Source organism: Channa argus, chromosome 15 (assembly GCF_033026475.1).
Source record: "Channa argus isolate prfri chromosome 15, Channa argus male v1.0, whole genome shotgun sequence".
NCBI classification, from domain to species: domain Eukaryota; kingdom Metazoa; phylum Chordata; class Actinopteri; order Anabantiformes; family Channidae; genus Channa; species Channa argus.
In genome coordinates, this window is record NC_090211.1 from 15673976 (window position 1) to 15692140 (window position 18165).

The 18165-nt window shown below is 40.7% G+C and overlaps 1 protein-coding gene across 5 annotated transcripts in view; it reads left to right on the forward strand.

The window, feature by feature from the left end:
* LOC137099895 (septin-9-like) overlaps positions 1–18165 on the forward strand; it is a 60623-nt gene that overhangs the window by 1949 nt on the left and 40509 nt on the right. The window contains exon 2 of one of the 5 annotated variants that reach the window (XM_067477278.1): positions 6932–6991. The exons of 1 other annotated variant lie outside the window; for it this stretch is intronic. In XM_067477278.1, the coding sequence (XP_067333379.1) occupies positions 6932–6991 (60 nt within the window). Of the gene's footprint in view, positions 1–6931; positions 6992–10758; positions 10911–13729; positions 13749–17603; positions 17966–18165 lie in introns of those variants that run through there. 3 more of the 5 variants (XM_067477280.1, XM_067477283.1, XM_067477279.1) reach the window with 3 other exon arrangements.

The window sequence follows — 18165 nt, forward strand, 5'->3', positions numbered from 1 at the left end:
TTATGGTGTACATGAAACACATACTGTACATACACATCTTTTACCTGTATGACAAATGCCCCTTTCCCACTGCATTATGGCTTTTAGCCTGTTTACACTGGATCGTCAGTGAGGCTTTGATTCAGGGCCTAAAGCTGTTGTTAGATGATAACTTGAAAGTCAAGCTATAAACTACGTTGAGACATATTTGCCCTGTCATCTAGCACAAAATGCCAAGGATGTTCTAACCCTCAATTTGGCTTAGTAGAAGCCTGCGAATAATGGACTAATAAGGTGCTGGAACCCGTGGACATGCATGTACAGTGCTCTGATTGGTATGATCCGAAACAGTCTTCATGGCGCTGCAGGTTTAAGATTACTTTTCTTTTACTCCTTTTAGGTTTTCGGGGGTATTTCATACAACTTTACTTAGTTGGATTACTGGTTTTATTCAACAAAAACTTCACACACAAATTAAAATGTCTGACATAGTTTTCATACAGCAGCAAAAATGAGCTTAAAAGGCTTTTTATCTAAAGCTGACAACAGCAACTGATGCTACTGTCTAGAGACTGGAAGACTTCTTTTGTTGACCTTCAGTCCTCGTTGTTTCCAAATGACTGAGAATTGTCTGTTGTCACTATAAACTAACCTACAGTAAATCACTGTGTGGAAACAAAGCTGGACAAATGTAACTGACTAAAAACTTTGTTTATTACATTTCTGAGACAAATTTCTATGCATTTATTTTGATAACTTTAGTGACTAGTGACCTTACGAGATCTTGGTAATATTACAGAATACAGTTTACAAAATGTTTTATACATCCCTGGTATGAAATGGACAAGCTACCCACCAGTAGGTAAAGTTATTAAAATTTTAATTTTTAAAAATTTTTATGAGTTTAATATAATAAGTTTCATAATTACCAGCTGCAGCATGAAAGTGACGAATGCATAAATGCATCGGTAATTATAACAATTATTATATCATAGTCATTGATGAACAAGGACCCATTCTGCATAAAGTGCACTTTAAATCTAGGCTCTTCAAGTCTCAGTACCTCAGTACTTTTACTTTAGCTACATTCTGAATGTAGTTGTAACACTTCTACATCATGGTAATTGTGGAAATGTTGTTAACCCTAACCCTAACCACTTGTGCTACACTATCCAATAATGTTTGTAACACAGTCACTGTAACATATCACTGATATACAGTAGTCTGCAATGTGGATTTGCCCTTATTGCAGGCAGGCTTGCGTGGGGTGTCAACTGATACAGCAGACTGTACTGTAGGCCTGAGGCCAGGAGAGCCCGTAAAAAGATAATGGCAGGTTCAAAGAGGTGGAATATGTGAACTGACATCCAGATGCTGGCATTAGAATGTTAAAATCCAAGGACACACTCACCGCTAATTCCCTGTATTAGCTAACACACACTGAATTCATTGCATCATCTGATAAAAGCATTTTACCAATAATCTTAGATCAAAAAACCTGAAATCTGAAATCTGTTTGCTTTTTAATGTCTGAAGGCCACAGAGCCAGAAGATGCAAGACATAGAGACTGTTTGGCAGAATCAACCTCGCCCTGTCATGACTTGAGTAAATATTTTATTGCAACTAGCAATCAGTTTAAGTGTTAGCGATTAATATTTATTGGAGAGTTTAGTAGAGTGGCGATTTAGCCGGCAAAATAATGCTTCTTAGCTGCACACGAGTCATGCTGCTGGCAGTGTACAAAGCCCTGATCTCATTAATTGATTGAAATTCTGCAATGAATGATGACATATAACATTTAAAAACATATCAAATATTTGTATCACTGTAATATTTAGCAGAGTGCTTTCATGTGCATCAACATTATACAATCACACATACAAACACATGCATTAGCAGCATTATGTGTTTGGATGGAATGACATTTCTTTCACCCTGCCATGCAAACATGAGAGCTCCTGCAAACATGTTTTTGGATACTTTGAAATCTGTCCCACATTTCTCAACACACACATAAAGCTCCATACAGCCACTCTGTCAGTCAGTGGTTCACCTGTTACACAGAGTAACTACATGTTTCCTGGGCGAGGTTTAAACTCATAAAGCTGTGTGGGCTATTTAACTGACTCCATGGGTTTTAACAGCCTCAAAAGAAGGAAGGCCGATTCTTATCTGTCACACCAGTATTGTTTTATAGACTTCCACCAGTTCCTGTCCTTTAAACCATTTTAATGTGATGTGAACTGGGTTTGTGATTGCATGTCAAGAACAGAAAGGCGTCTGTGTATTTGGCAAAAGTGGTGTCGGTTTTCGGTGAACGTGGTAAATGAGGAATAGCGTCATATTGAATGATTTAGGAAAAGGTGTTGCTGATTTGTACCTTTGGCGCCAGAAAAGCAGCTACTCATTTGGGAGGCTTGTAGTTCGGGGTCATGGCCAATTCCATTCCTTAACTGTATGTGAGAACATGTAGGAATCTATGTGCGGTTGCTGCATGTAGCCAGCTTCCTTATCTGGGCTGCAAAAACAGCCTTTAAAAGTGGTTGTTTAGTTGTTTAGTGTGTCTTTGTTTGACTCACCCTCTTTCTCTCCACCCCTTTATCCATTCGCAGCTCTTCCACAGGCAGAGTTGGTGAAACGTGTGTAATGAGGGTCATAAAAACACAATAGAACATATGGGTGAGCAGGAGGACAGAGGAAGGAGGGAGTTAGCTGTGTTTACATTGTTCCATCTTGGTTCATAATTTTAAAAATCTGAAAAAAAAAAGAATAATTAGATGATATTCAGCTTCCAAAAATGTTAATAAGTGACTGGGATATAGTTGCAAAACGGATTTATACCAGATTGTTTCAAACTTTGGTGTGCCTGAGCACATACAACATATCAAAATGATTTCAATATTTTATTGCGATATAAAAGTGGATGTTTCAGACATAAAAACATTAAATATTTCTAACATACATATTTTACATATTTGCTTTAGATAAATTAATAATAAGCAGTGATATACAGAAAATGTATCAGTTTTTTTTTTGACTCTCTTTACGATTAACTTCATGCTTATTATTGCACTTCCATTATTTTTAATTTGGATCTGCAGTATACTGTTGGCTTCTCAGGACATGCAGGTGGTATGTGTCTTCCCTAAGCTCAGGTGCTTTACCAGAGTCCTGGGAGTTGAAAGGGTCTGAACAGTAGCACTGTGCTCTTCTAGACAGAGAGTTGTGATGTTGTTCTTGGATCTGTTGCAATTACTCTTCCAGCTTAGGAGTCACAGCCCCGACCACTGGGACCACTTTGGCCTTCACTTTTCACATCCTCTCCAGTTCTTCTTTCGGGCCTTGGTACTTCTCCAGGTTCTCATACTCCTTCTTCCTGATGTTGCTGTTACTGTGTCTATCACCACTGCCACCTTTTCTTCCTTGTCTTTTACCACAGTGCTCAGTTTGTTAGCTGGTAGCTTCGTGTCCCTTAGGATCTCTGCCCTGTTGACCACCACAACCCTCTGAGGAATCTTCTATGTGGTCTTGGCAGGGTCCAGTCCATACTCAGTCCAGATGTTCCTGTACACATGTTCCTGTACACATTTGGTTGTTCCATTTGGTGTTTGCTATTCCTGCCTGCATCTTGCAGCCTGCTACTATGTGTTGAACTGTCTCTGAAGCCTCTTTTGCACAGTTTGCACCTTGGGTGCTGCTATGATTAGTGCCTAAGTGATGTATGTTAGTCCATCCTCTTAGGGAGATTCCACCAAGTCAGCAACCACATCTTTTCAGCAAAATAGATAAAATATTAGAATTAGGCTAAATGAATGCTGTAAAACAATCCAAATAAAGGTAGAAGGGCATATAATAGATAGTTTTTAAATCAGAAAGCCAAACAAAAGTAAAAGCTTCAGCAATGTTTGCCACACAAGTGATGAAGGTTTCAACCGGGGGTAAAAAGAGGGGAAGAAAGGGGGAAAGAATAGAAGAAAAAAACAAGGTTAAGATCTTACACCTCTTTTGCCCTCCTACTCAAATATGAACAGCATGGCCTCCTTTTGCAAACACAAAAGTGTCAGAAAAAAGTTGTTGGTTTGACAGGAAGTGAGTGTGCATTAAAGCTCATTTTGTAAGCCACTCCATCCTTTGTGTGTGTCTGTCTGTTTGTACGCATTGTGTGCGAGGTGTGCTCTTGTGATTCAAGCAGGTTAAAGTGCTGCTCCCTCTCCCCTCTGTTTACCTTCTCTATTCATCTGAGATCAGTGACTAATCAGTTGACGTGTTTGTCCAGGCATAGCCATGCACTTGACCAGTCATGTTACACATACACACTCGTGCAAACAGGCACACAGCTTCAACCAAGCACTGCAATTGACATCAATCAGTTGAAGCCTATAGTAAATACACAAGCAGCCATGCATTTACTCTTATATGGCCTGCAGCACATTTGAAAGGAGCATTTCTTTTCCATTAGTATAAACACTGCTTGCATTCTTTTCATGTATCATGTGCGTCTAACGACCTAGGTTGTACATAGGAGTGTCATAAGGCAAATATGACCTCAGAAGATTACAAATTCCCTTACAGGGAAAAAGAAGACATGGATCATATTGTGAGGAAATTTTTATGAAACCTGTTGAAGCAATGATACAGTATTTGCGTGTGTGTGTTTCTTCATGTGGCCCCAGACAAGACTGAGCAAGTGAGTTCATTTGCAAACACACACACAGACAAACACACACACACTTTTATGCCAATGTGCAGTTTAACTTTGAAGGCGTTACTTCTATCCAAGCTCACTACAATTGGCTAATGCATATTTGCTTTATGTCTGTTTGTACTTTGCTCTACCTTTAAACCACCCAGCAACAGTACACTGTCAACTTTGTGGTGTTGTTACAGTGTCTGTGGCACTTTGTTGGAATTGTAAACTTTACTTGGGCCTATTGAAGCATTTTCTTTTGCAAGATTGTGTTTGGTTTTGTGTGTGTGTGTTCACCTCATTTCTCGCAAGAGTAAATCGGTACAGACATGCTTTGTGGCTGAAAGGCTTGATAGACTTGACTAACTCTTATGTGTTCTGTCATTTTCCATAAACCTAAAGCTCTGAAACACACATGCATTTGTTCTCTCTCACATAATAGACAAGTGAATTAATCACATGGCTCCTGGTAGATTAATTTTTGGCACTTAGGACAAGACAAAAGGTTTGAATCTTTCAATATTGCAACTTTGACCCTCTGAATGCCCATTTGGTCTTAAAAAAAAGAGTTACGAAATGAGTCAAGACTTTTCTTTTGAATCAACAGTGAAGCCAGAATCCCGACTGTTTCTATTATTTCTAAAAACAATTGAAACTTACTTACGGGGTGACAGCAGCAGTTTGTCCACTATGCAGTTGGACACAAATCTTTATATGTATTGTTTTGAAACTGATCTTGTATATTTTACTGCAATATTCTTATGTTTACATGACATAATACTTATGATACTTACAAATACTTAATTGTGTGATTGTAACTAATAACTGTGACACTACCCTCTAACCTGAAGGAGCAGGTGCAGATGATGTTGCTTATTTAAAACGAAACGGACTGCTGCAGGTTTTGATTTAGGGCTGATTCAAAGCTTTTCTTGGCTTGATTAGTTTGGTCTCACTTGCCAAACAAACTATACAGTAAGCCTTTTGGAGCCTTTAGTGACAAAAATAGCTCTGTCTGTGAAGTTGACGCAGAAAGAGAAAGTGAAGGGGACATCCCAAAATACTGAGAGAGTAGGCTGCCAGGGCTGCACATTTCATCATCACTAACACTGTTTGTCTATAATTTATTCAAACTCTGTCTCAGACACACACACACAAACAAACACACATTCAAAGGTCAGAAGCTTTACTCATGTTTTCCAGTTCTACACTTTCACATTCCCTCCCTCTACCTTGGACCTGTCTTTGTGTCAAAAACCAGTGAGATCGCAGGTGAAAAACCACAATGTTTGCTGCTTTGGCAGAACATGAATGTTAAGTGTTCTACTGGTACATGGTAGGAAGTATTTGTAAGAACAATGTTGTTGGCCTGAGAGAGATGCTGTTACCTGTTCCAGGAACATCAAGCTATTCTCAGCCTCAAGCAAGCTGCTATATTCTATTTATATTCTCATTCGCATGAAACACGAATGATGAAGATCTTCTCTTTACAGCCGGTGCTGTTTTTTGGTTGACTGATCAAATTCATCCAACAATTTAACAAGAAGCTAATGTCAGCACTCTCATAATGGCAGGTAGATTCCTCGCCATCTTTATTTTTAATTAGCACTATAGTATACCTGAAGCTGATCGTGGACTTAAATAAAAGTTTGGACAAATTTAGATCTGGGTGATGGCATTCTTGCCTTGATCAAAAATACTCAACGTGACACACTAACTGGAATATGGAGGTTTGGAGCCCAGTCATGCACATCGTCTGAGACATGCACATTAGGCTACATGGTGACTCTAAATTGTCCATAGGTGTAAATGTGAGTGTGAATGGTTGTCGGTCTGTGTGTGTCTCTCACTGTTTGCACTGAGATAGTCTGGTGATCTGTCCAGTGTTTTCCCCTCCTCTCACCCAGTGACAGCTGGGGGTAGGCTCTGCACCACGCAGTTTATGCTAGAGTACAGTATGCAGTTTGTTCTACTTTCATCCTTGGTTTGAGTTATTTCTAGATTATCCACACAATTATAAAAATAGAAACAAACCACAAATTACACAGAGAAAAATTGTTTCACTCAGAGTCAGTTCCTCCACGGTCAGACAAACCCAGCCATGTTTCAAACAGTGGTTGACTTTGCTTTTCCACAGGAGAATGTGAAGTAGTAACCGCTTTCCACTAGGTGCTTGCACATGTTTTGTTGAACTCCTAAGTATCTGTTAATATTTAAATTGAAAAAGAGTTTGTACTCATTTGTTCCTCTGTCTCTGCCTACAGCGAGATCAGCCAGTGCTCGAACAAGAAGAGCAGAGAAAGAGCCATCTGTCACCAGTCCCAGTAAGTAGACTGCATGTGTGGCATTTTCATCTGTCCATTACACAGTGTTTATCCATACCTATATATCTACCTGGAGTCGGTGGAGTCGTACTGGAATGCGTTATAAGAAGAGGGGGTTCTAATTTTTGGCCATCCTATGTACAATGACGGATGAGGCCAAAACTTTAGAACCACCCTTTCTTACAATGCACTCCAGTACAAGTCCAATATGCACTTTGACCTCACTAATAAACACATAGTAGAATGATCACCTTTTTCACAGTTTCAACCTAAAAACTGAGAAATTATAACCCTGTAAAAATAGAATTCATGGTAGTGCCACTGTATGGGATTAAATTGCCTGATCGGTGTACATTTAGTACATTCATGACTGTTTCTCTGCTGGTCCAACTCTCTTTAATTGTCATCCATACAAATTCTGACACTGTCAAAGCCACACCCTGCCTTTTCACACTTCCATTTAATCACTCACAAATCCTGTAAAGCTTTGTCAGTGTCACTGACCTTCAGCAGAGGGATGAGGTAACACCGAGGGCAGGTGATGTTTCCTATCCAGATAACAACTGATAGCAGGTAAACATCATCACAGATACATTAAGAAGCTTTTGGCACATTGTGCAAAGGGTTGTTGTCTGTGCGATTGTAACAAAGTGCATTTGTATTCTTTATATTTTGTCTGCGTAGTAGTGGAAAGGCAAATAAGCCTGCATGTATGTGTGTGTTTACTGTGTGTGTGTTTATGTGTATGTGTGTGGGTGTGTGTTTTTACAGTGTTTAGCTAATACACAATATTGGCAAACAGGCTGAACTTGTGGCTGATACTCACCACTGAAGCATCTTCTCCCAGTGGGAAGAATAATGTATTCTGCTGCTTCAGCACAAACAGGAAAGTGAGAGGAGACACACACACATGTTAGACACGTTGTAGACTATGTGAAGACACAGTCTCACCATGTGATGTGTTGTGTGTTGGGCAGTGGCCTGTTTCTCCCAAAAAAATCAAGCTGCAACATGTTAAATTAAAATTATTTCTTAGTTGCCCATCTCAGCACCTTTAAATAAATTACATTTTTATGTGAAAGTAAATTTATCTCCAACTGGCAATTGAGGGTCTCATATCAAACCATCTATGATTTTTGCGTTGGCTGTTCTTGCAGTTTGCTTTTGTCAAAAAGGCTCTGGGATAATTCACGAGTTGAGATGTGAAAAGACAGAACGCACTCTGTGATGTGTTCATGGTGATTTTCTGTTTTCCTGTGGATAAATACAAACCAATAAAAAAGCGCAAAAATTAGGAATTTTTTTTGGCAAGGGAGAATGTCAGCATGAGTGTAGCTACAATTTAAGGTGAGAGCCAATGAAAGGCAGGGACAAGCACTTATCAGCAGTCGCAGGTAAGTTTGTTTAATTGCATCTCACTGGTAAAAGACCACGATAAGCTGTTTGTCTTCATAATCAGCCTTTAAATATTCAGGGAGGCAGCTGTGCATTAGGTTTTCTTGAACCCTAATTGAAATTCATATGTTTTGTTTAGGTTTCATTTTTGCTGTTGTGGTTTAATATTTGTAAACACACACACACGCAATCACACACGTGCATTTTAAAATACAGATGCAGTTACACTCTGCAAAATTGCCTGGTGGGAAAAGTACTTAAGGTACATGATAAAGTCCTGCTTGTCAGCAGACCTCCCTTAATGCAGTCAACACAGTATTTGTGTGTGTGTGCAATGGCATTTAGGGGGAGATGCCCATACAAAACATCTGCCAACAGGGCAGATTTACGAGCTGGCAGGCAGCTTTTTGGGAGGATGCTTTACTATAACACAAACACACACACATTCAAAAGTCTATCTAACACTATCTCTATTGTTAATATCTGTGTGTGTGGTTAATTCCCTTCTGACAGTTAGCAGATCCTCTACTATTCGACACACACACACACACACACACACACAATTAATGCGGTATGTGTATGTGTACAAAGTGAAATGATATTCTCTTAAAAATATTGGTATTCCTGCAGTTACTGATAAGGATTTAGAAAGCTACCTGTCCTTAGCCATCACTTCGTTTTGCTACAGATTTAGATTTATTTTAGAAGTTTCATTGTTTTATCCTTATACTGCAATTAATGCCGTTTAATGTAAACGTGTTGATCTTATCATCACAGATCAAAAAGAAAAACTGCCAAAAGAAGAACAACTTATCTGCCACTAAAGCCTCAAAGCTTCCTTTTTTTGGCAGTAAAGTTATTAATTGAAAGTATTCAAACAGGGCAAAGTGAATTGGTATTGTTATTTGAAATGAAGCATTGCAGACTTGTCTGCAATGGAAAGCCTAACACTGAAAACTGATCGTCATTTTCAGTGCAGAAATTACTGTGCACAAAAGACTGTGTACTTAATCAGCTCTTAAAGACTTTTTAACCAAATGTTAACCCCCGCCAGACACACACACCTACTGCTGATATGAAAAAATGACATGTGGCAACCAGAACATACACAAAATGACCATAAAGACCATAAAGATTAAATATGAGCAAAAACAGAAACACTGCTTGCAAAGAGACAAAAAAACAAAACAAAACAGATGTTGGTGAGCCTATTAGCTGTCTGAGTCAATTTTCTTAACCATCCATGTTACTGCTAGATTTATGAACTATGTGTTGGTCAACTTGCAGAAGTTAAAGTTAGAGTTTTTGTCCAGTGGAGGCCGCTACCGTGCAACTTTTCAGTATTTGTTACCCAGCAGAATAAGGCAGCTGACTTTAATTAAAGGATTAATGAAAATATGAATTGAGACATATGAATAAAAAACAAGTATACACTCTTACACACACACACACACTAACAGTAAACATGAGTACACATAAACATGGTAAACACAGGTCAACATGCAGTACGTAAGTTCACTGAAGCCATGTGTTGCACAAGAAAGCAGACTGACATGTCTGAGTGTGTTTGATCTCTCTATCAGAGCTCAGACGTTTGCCATGTGACCTTTGACCCCAGCACAGTGTGAGGGACATGCCAAAGGTCAGAGGTCATCTGAGTTTCCTGAGCACAAAGACAGCTCTGCACCAGGCCCATTTTAGAGTGAGGGTTGGGGTTTCACCAATCTGCAGAACACAGACTGGTTTTCTGTCTCTTAGTGATCTGTCTATCTAAAGCTATTCAAAACCTAACAATATGTTTGATAAGTATGTTATTTACAAACGTTATTCAGCAATTGCTATTTCATTAGTTTTATTAATTATTTCACACTTATAAAGGCAGAACCGCATCAAGCCCATCATGAAGTCAAGATGTAGTTAAGGGGAATGACTTTCATACCAGCTTGACAAGAATCAGTTAGTATCAAATGAATTAATGCCACAGTGCAGAAACACGAGCAGCACTATGAGTAAGCTGAAGGAAGAGTTTGCAAGTCTAGCTGGTTATTTTAGTCCATGTCACATGGTAGAGCTGAGGGTTTCTATTTTCAAAATACAATGCTGCTTCAGTCTTTGGGTCTGATATTAAAAAAGAGGGGGCAATAGAGAGAAAGGGAGACCGTCAAATGCAACATATGATCAGCACATGGGAATGTTGTAATTCCCAATTCATTAGCAAGACACACTGAAGGGATCGAACTGGAGAGAGCAGGGCAGGGAGAGAGGGAGAGACAGACAGAGGGAGAGAGAGCAGAAAGCCTGGAAGGAAAAAGAGAGTGAGGAGAGGAGGAAGAGGAACAGAGGGCGGGAGGGAGGGAGGGAGAGAAGGACAAGGGAGAGAAAGGGAAGTCCAAAAAAAGACAGGGAGAGAGAGGGAGAGAGAGAGAGAGAGAGAGAGAGAGAGAGTAAGTGTGGAGTCAAAGAGCAGACACTACATGTGGCTGTGGAGGGAGTGATCTGGTTATGGAGGGAGACAAATTCTCAGGTAAGAAAACCCCCTGGAAACAGCTCAGATGAGGACAGGCTTCTCTGCTGAATGGAAAAGAGTTTAAAGATCTTCAATGAGCTACTTTACTGCGATCTAGTGTCTTTTTGTGTAGGAGCCTGCCTCTATTTTCCCCTCCATGGTATTTTCCACTCTCTCATTCTGTCCTCTTTGCTGACTGCATGTTTTCTTTGGGGTTTTGGAGCTGGAGTTTGGGAGCTGTGCAGGGTTTGAGTAGCAGCTTAGCAGACCTGTTTTTACTACTATCTGTCTCTATCTGTTTTGTGCCTGTGGTGTTTCCAGGCTTTTCTGTCTCTGTTTGCCCCCCTCCACCCACCCACCCCCCAAAATCTCCTCCCCCCATCTGCTCCCCCATCTGATCCATTGTTTCCAGTTTAAATGTTCTTGTCTTTGCATGTTGTTTCACAGTCCCTGTCTCTCTTCCATTCCCGTCTCTGTCTGTCTTTCATTGTTCACTAAATGAAAATATGGAATTTATCTGTTTTGTACTAAAACTCAGAGAATCTAAGAGATGAGTCTTTGGTTAAGTGGCAAAGAAATGGTCCATATTTCGTCGACACTCTCCCATTCTTTGGTGTGAAAACAGGAAAGAGCTCTGTTTGAACAGTACTACTCTTGTCCCCTGTGACTGATCCCACTTCAGCCATCAGTCAGTCCCTCCTTTAGCTAACAGGACAGAGAAAGCCCTCAGTCCATGAGCAAAGTAAGGCAGACTTTGCAAATGAAAATCCTCGCTGTCTCACTGTCCCTCTGACTGGTGGTTGCTGTAAACAGCATGCATATTGAATTGATGAGAGTCTGTGTGTGTGTGTGTGTGTGTGTGTGTGTGTATGTGTGACTTGCATAAAGTCATTAGTGAGGCAATGCTGTGGGCTTCTTAATGGTATTTTTATGAGAGTTGTGTGAGTGTTGTAAAAACCAGCGTGTGTGTATGTGTACATGTGTGTAAATGCTGTTGTCCATCTTTGTGACCTAGCACAGATGGCAGTATCTACACACTGTGTGAAATCTGGATGTAGGTGAGATTGTTGAGTGTGTAATGGTGATGGGGGTATCACCTCCCTTGGCCTCTTGTCTCCAGGTGTTCCCTTCAGGGAGCTGTAACAGCTTCAGCAGGACATACTTTGAGAATTGTTTTGTTACGTGTGAATGTTCACTGGAGTATTTATGTACTCATACTTTCTAGTGCCGTGTGTGTGTGACCTTGTGCTTTTGTGACCATATGTGTACACAAATAGAAGGTATCCATCTCGTTAATCACTTGTGTCCATAAGTTTCTACTGACTCACATGTAAAATTTTCACTGTTATGTAGACATGTTTTATGAGTTCATCTTCCTTTGCGAAATCAAATCACATCTTGATGATATTCCCCCCACTCTGTTGATGCTGATTCACAAGAGTCATTCTTTCCTGTTTTTTCTTATCATGTGAATCAACGGTGATGATGTGCTCAACAGAAACTTTCCATCAGTCACATAGAGAACATGAATAAAGTGTAGAAGAGCCTCCACGTGTCTTTCCTTCCAGTCACAGTGAGCTCAGCTGATGATGCTGGATGAACGTGTGTATGACACAGCCACAGTCGGCTCAGACTGAAATCCCACGCTCATAACGTATGGAGTAGCATCAGTTAGTTTAGGCAGATTACTGCCTTAAAGTACCTTTGAATAAATTCACCGAGATATGACAGCCAGTGCATAAAGTTGCGTGGTTGACATGTGATATAAGCTTTGCCCACCAGGTGGAGGTGCTGAGTTGAGTAATTCAAAATCATTTTTTTTGTCAGACTCTCAGCTGTGAAGCTGAACATAGCAGCCCAAGTGTTGTTCTGCTGTTTCCTGTGTTTCCTGCCACTTGTTTACAATATCACCATGTAGACATTTTAAGAAGAGAGTTTACTGAAGGAAACTGAAGGAAAGGTCATCTTACTTCCTGGTGGGTTAACTGTGTTGTTGGATGAGTTGCCATAGCAACTTACGGAGCAAGAGCAAGGAGGACTTTTTGACGGACTACATAGTGTAATTACCCAGTGGAGATATGGAGCAGAGGAAGGAGGTGGAAAAGGAGGGGAGAGCTAGAGAGAGAGAGAGAGAGAGAGACAGAGTGAGAGAGAGAGAGAGAGAGAGAGAGAGAGGCCTATTGAGAGTCTCTGATGGAGGACAGCTGCTCTTTCTATTTACCAAGCCATTACACCCCAAGCATGAGGGAACACACACACATGCAGGAAGCAGCCTGTGTGCAGAAAGTCAATTTGTTCTCTTTTACACATACGGGCAACGCTTACTGCAAAGAAAACCACTGAGGCCGAGCGATTGAGAGAGTATACCAGTGTGTGCATTCATGCAGTGCATGTTTCCAACAGGTGCTGTATTTGATTAAAGTTAGCAGAGCCTAGCCGGGTGCTGCTGTTTAACATTTGGTTATGGGCAGCTGTTGCCACTACAGCTGTGCATATAGTTGAGGCAAAGCTACGTCACCATGTGGACTCTGGGGCCTCAGGATGGGGCTCAATCTTTACTGGATTTCTACAGCTCACCACATAATATAGACTGCTTCATCATGTTGCAATCATACTGTACTTACATATATCTTTTCATACCTTTATTACATTCAGCATACTGCACTGTCAGCTCTTCACTTTAGTCTCTTGACATTTGTTGCTGAAGTACAGTATTGTACTGTACTGAGAGCCAGGCACTTTTCTGGCGATGGTAATATTCCCAGTTCTGCTGATTCCATTAGTCATGCTCTGTTTTTCTGTCACACACAGCAGGAGAAAGTTTCCTGTTTTCCAGTTTCCATTAGAGCCACGGAGGTCAGTGTCACTACACATCTCACGCTCTTTGTGTCTTTCTTTCCTTTTCCACCTGGGGAGACAGCAGTGGTACACATCTCCCACCTACCCCCTCTCTCCCTTGTTTTGCCCATGTATCCCACCTTTCTGAAGTCCTGAGTCAGGTATAACTGCTTATTGTGGGTGTTGCCATGTAAACAGAGCTGCGGTAACTAGCTAGTCACCTCCAAAATATACAGTATGCATGAATGAATGAACCCACACAATCAATGCAAGCAATGCTCTGTAACACACAACACAGTCAGATTTTACCTCTTCCAGATGGCATGTTTGAGACAGCCTGACTCATGGTTGAGCTGTCTGCATCGAGGCTAACAACGCTTTTGTTGTTTTAGGATGAACTCAGCAGGAAACTGGGGTTTCCTCTGTAGCTGGTACTGATAATGTTCATATAACAATGAGCGTCTGAACCTCATCATTGGTGATACAAAACTGATGTATGATACTGCATTTCCTGTAACACAACATACAGCAGATTTTGTTTTTCTAAATTGTTTACCTAACTACAAGTTGAATTAATTAGCATGTATTCACTAGTTCCATCTGTTTCCTATCAGGTGTTGAAAACTGAGTAAAATAGATTTCATTCATTGGATCCAGTTGTATTTGCATTTCAAAAAGTGCATTATTATTTTCACTCAACACTGTGTGAAGTTGCTGTTGAGTATAAGCAGTACCTGGGATTTGAACAGCTCAGGTGTATCCGTGCATCCCATTGCCCAGTGTGGGTTTGTTTGCCACTGAAACATTTTTTGGAGCTACAGCTCAGATTCCAGAGATCCCAGGATGTCTGTCCTTGGGCACAAGGCGGACCACAGAGGACGGGGCAGACTGGCGCCGAGACATGTGGACCTGTTGGTGCCTTTGTACGTGCGTGTTCATGCATGTTTGTGAATCTGGTGATTGACTGCTGACATTTGCAACCTCTTGTTGCCTTAGCATTGCCCTAGCAACTGCTGTGCCAGCTTGGCATCCATTTATAAAAGTTATCCTCTTTTCCTTCTACTCTAATCCTTTCGTTTTCAGCTCTCAGGAGAACAGTAACTTCTTTACAGTGGTGGTGGTCTGGGTTTCTTCAAGCCTTAGGTGACCATCTCTGGCACATTTCTCTGCTGTGCAACATAACACCAGCAGCTGCTTATTCAAACACATTACATTACTCTAATGTGCAAGAAACCTGAAGCCCCAAGAGATTCATTATCTGCATTTCACTGGTGTTTGTTTTCATTTCTTCACTGCAGTTATACACTTTTGTTTAAACCTATTTTAGAATGAGGCAATGAGCCTGCCTGCTATATTTGGGACACATGCCTTCTTGTGATAAAATCTGACAATTCATTTTTAAAGACAGAGAGGCAACTTTGTTACCAAGGTGATAACATGATGTATACGGTTCATGCAAAAGAAGGTTCTGGAATTCACAGGCCACTGCATACTGTATCCAGTGAGTGCATGATTGCTTTGATTTTTTTTTTTTTTTTTTTTTGACATTTTAGAGCAAAAGCATTCTAGTCTTGCCCCCAGTGTGACAGTTGTAACAGCAAGTTGGATTAGTGCTGTCTGGGCTTGCTGGGGCTTGTAAGGATATGCAATGGAAGGAGGTGTGCTTTTCTGTGTGTGTGTGTGAGTGTGTGTGTGTGTGTGTGTGTGTGTGTGTGTGTGTGTGCGAGTGTGTGTGCGTTTAAGTGAGAGGGTAGGGTACTTGTGCTGAGCGCAAGCATGTGTTGCTTGTGTGCATGTTCATATTTTTGCATGCATCTGCTGCGCATATTTGTTTTGTGTGTGTGTATGTGTGTGCGTGTGTGTGAGCAGCTGCTATTTCTTTCCAGATCACATTACTCTGTGCCATCATTTAACACTGTCACCCATAGCAACAGGTTTCAGTCATAGGTGCAACACTGACCTCTGCTGGAGAAAGTGACACAGTGTCAGACATTGGGAGTTTTAAACTTCAGGGAAACACATTTTAAATGAATGTACATTATTAATGCATAAAATAATATGCACTTATTCTGCATTCTCCAAAATACAACATTTGGCATGAAAGGCTGTCAAAATTAAGCTAAAACACGTAACTTTTTTGTGTATTGTTTTAGTAGAGATATATTTTATTTCTTTTTTGTGTGTGTAGGGGGACTTTCGACACATTTCTGTTACTCATAGAACAGCAAAGGCAACATTGCAGAGATCTTTGCTTCCAAAGCTTTTAGATCAAGGCTCGGCCTTCTAACTAATCAGAGAAGGTCAAATCCTGTGCATCACATGCTCGCATGAAAGGTAACCTTGTGCATATCTATTAGATGTCATGGGCTTTTACAGAGCATCAGTATTTGATGCCCTTGGTGAATTGGTTTTGAGTCTCATCCTGCAGCTAGGTTCCCTTCACAAAAGCTGCATATTATCTCGTATCCCACGCACCTGTGACTGACTTCAAAATTCCAGGCACATGTCCAGTTTTCATGTTAGCCAGAAATATTAATTGACAATTACAGTGTTTTCCCACATATATTGTGGGCTACAGTCTTTACATGGTTCAGTGATGGGGAAAATGATGTAACATTAATCTCAGATTGCAGGTTTTGGTACAGTAAAGCCCAATATTTGTTTGAAAATCTATGTGTTAGTGTGTGTTTGTGTACATATACACATCTGTGTTTATGATCTGTAAACATGCCTAAATCAACAGAAAATCAAACTTTGATTCCAATGTAAGCAACAAATTGTCAGGAACTTTGCCAGACATGCAAGATTTCAGTCGCAAACCGTTTATGATAAATCACATGTGGGACAACTATTGAGGATTTCTTTTTCTTTGTGGATATTGTTGCTTCACAGCCTGAATAATTAATTGCAGTGTAATTCCAAATCATTACCATATTGCTCTACTTTATTTTACTTCTGTGTATCTTTGCATTGTTGCCTCAGGTGTTGTTGTCTCTGAGGGCTGCCGTCATTTTGGAAGCACAGTACTGTATGTTTGCAGTTTGAAAAGAGAGATCCGAGCTACAGTAAGTCTACTAGAGCACACACTATTGTCTGGCCACTAATAAATGGTCCATTTTAGCTCATAAAGCCAAGCAACAAAAGTAATTCATCACAGCTTTTATCTAGACAGTCCACTTGTGAGTGTGCTCAACTGTACGTGTTCAAGCATTCTTTTCATGCATTCACCGGACAGATAAGGACATCTCTAACTGCCATACCCTTCGTAATTCTTTCTACCAAGCACATGGATACACGTGCACATACTAACTAACACCCCTATCCACCCCCACTCACAGAGGCTTATTCACATGGTCGTTAAGTCATTAGGCCACTTATTTATTGATGTCTGCCTCCAGAGCGACCGAGCATGTCAGACAATTTACTAACTGCCTGTATGAGCCTGTCCTGACCATATTAGTCCACTGTCGCATTCTGTCTTCACTCTGTTTTTATCTACAATAGGTTTTTACTAATAAGTATTTTCTTTGAGCTCACATGTCATTGTTATACTGTATGTGTGCACACTGATTGAATCTTGTGGGATGCTGATATTGATATACTATATGATTTTGAAATCTCATAATAAGCTGTCTGTATGTGAGCCAGTCATGTGAGTGAGCCTGAAGGAGGTGTGTTTGAATGTTAGCATGCATAAAATTTGACCAACCAGTCAAAAATGAGAGCTTTTACTGAAAGGCCTGAGAGGAAGGCTGGAGAAAGGGAGGGAGGTATGGAGGGAAGAAGAAGAGGGGGAGGGAAGACAGCGAGCTACAGGGAAAGAGAGGGAGAAGAGAGGGAGGGTGGGGGGTTGTCATCGCTCTCTCATACCAAGCTCTGGAAGTTGAGAAGGAGGAGAAGAGAAAAATAAGTTGCTTCACTAAGAAAGAGCGTAGAGCTAGGCAGAGGGTTTGGATCCCTGAGCTGCTCAACTCTTGTGCGTTTTTGCCCTCCCCTCTGCTACTCCTGTAAGGACTCCTAATTTGGGATTTGTTTAAAAGCGGGACTGCACCTCAGGAAGACTTTTCCTTGCTGGGGAAAGGGAACCCTGGTCCCTCTTCTTGCGCATTTTATACACACACACACACACACACACACGCACACACACACACACACACACACACTTGTAAGCAAAATGTCTTCCAATGATTCCACTGTCAACGCTCACTTGGAAGGGATCATATCAGACTTTGAAGGTTAGTTTGTTTCTCTCTTGCGCTTTGCTTCTCCAATGCTCTTCTTCCTCTTGTCAGTCTGTGGAGTGAGGCACTTTTAACCCTGCCTTGAGGACACAGTAGATAGGTTCCACATGTTTGATTAGAACCAAGTAGATCTGGGAAAATGGAGAGTACGAAGGATTTGTTGACGTCTGTTGTGAGCTGTGGTGTTTTAAAAG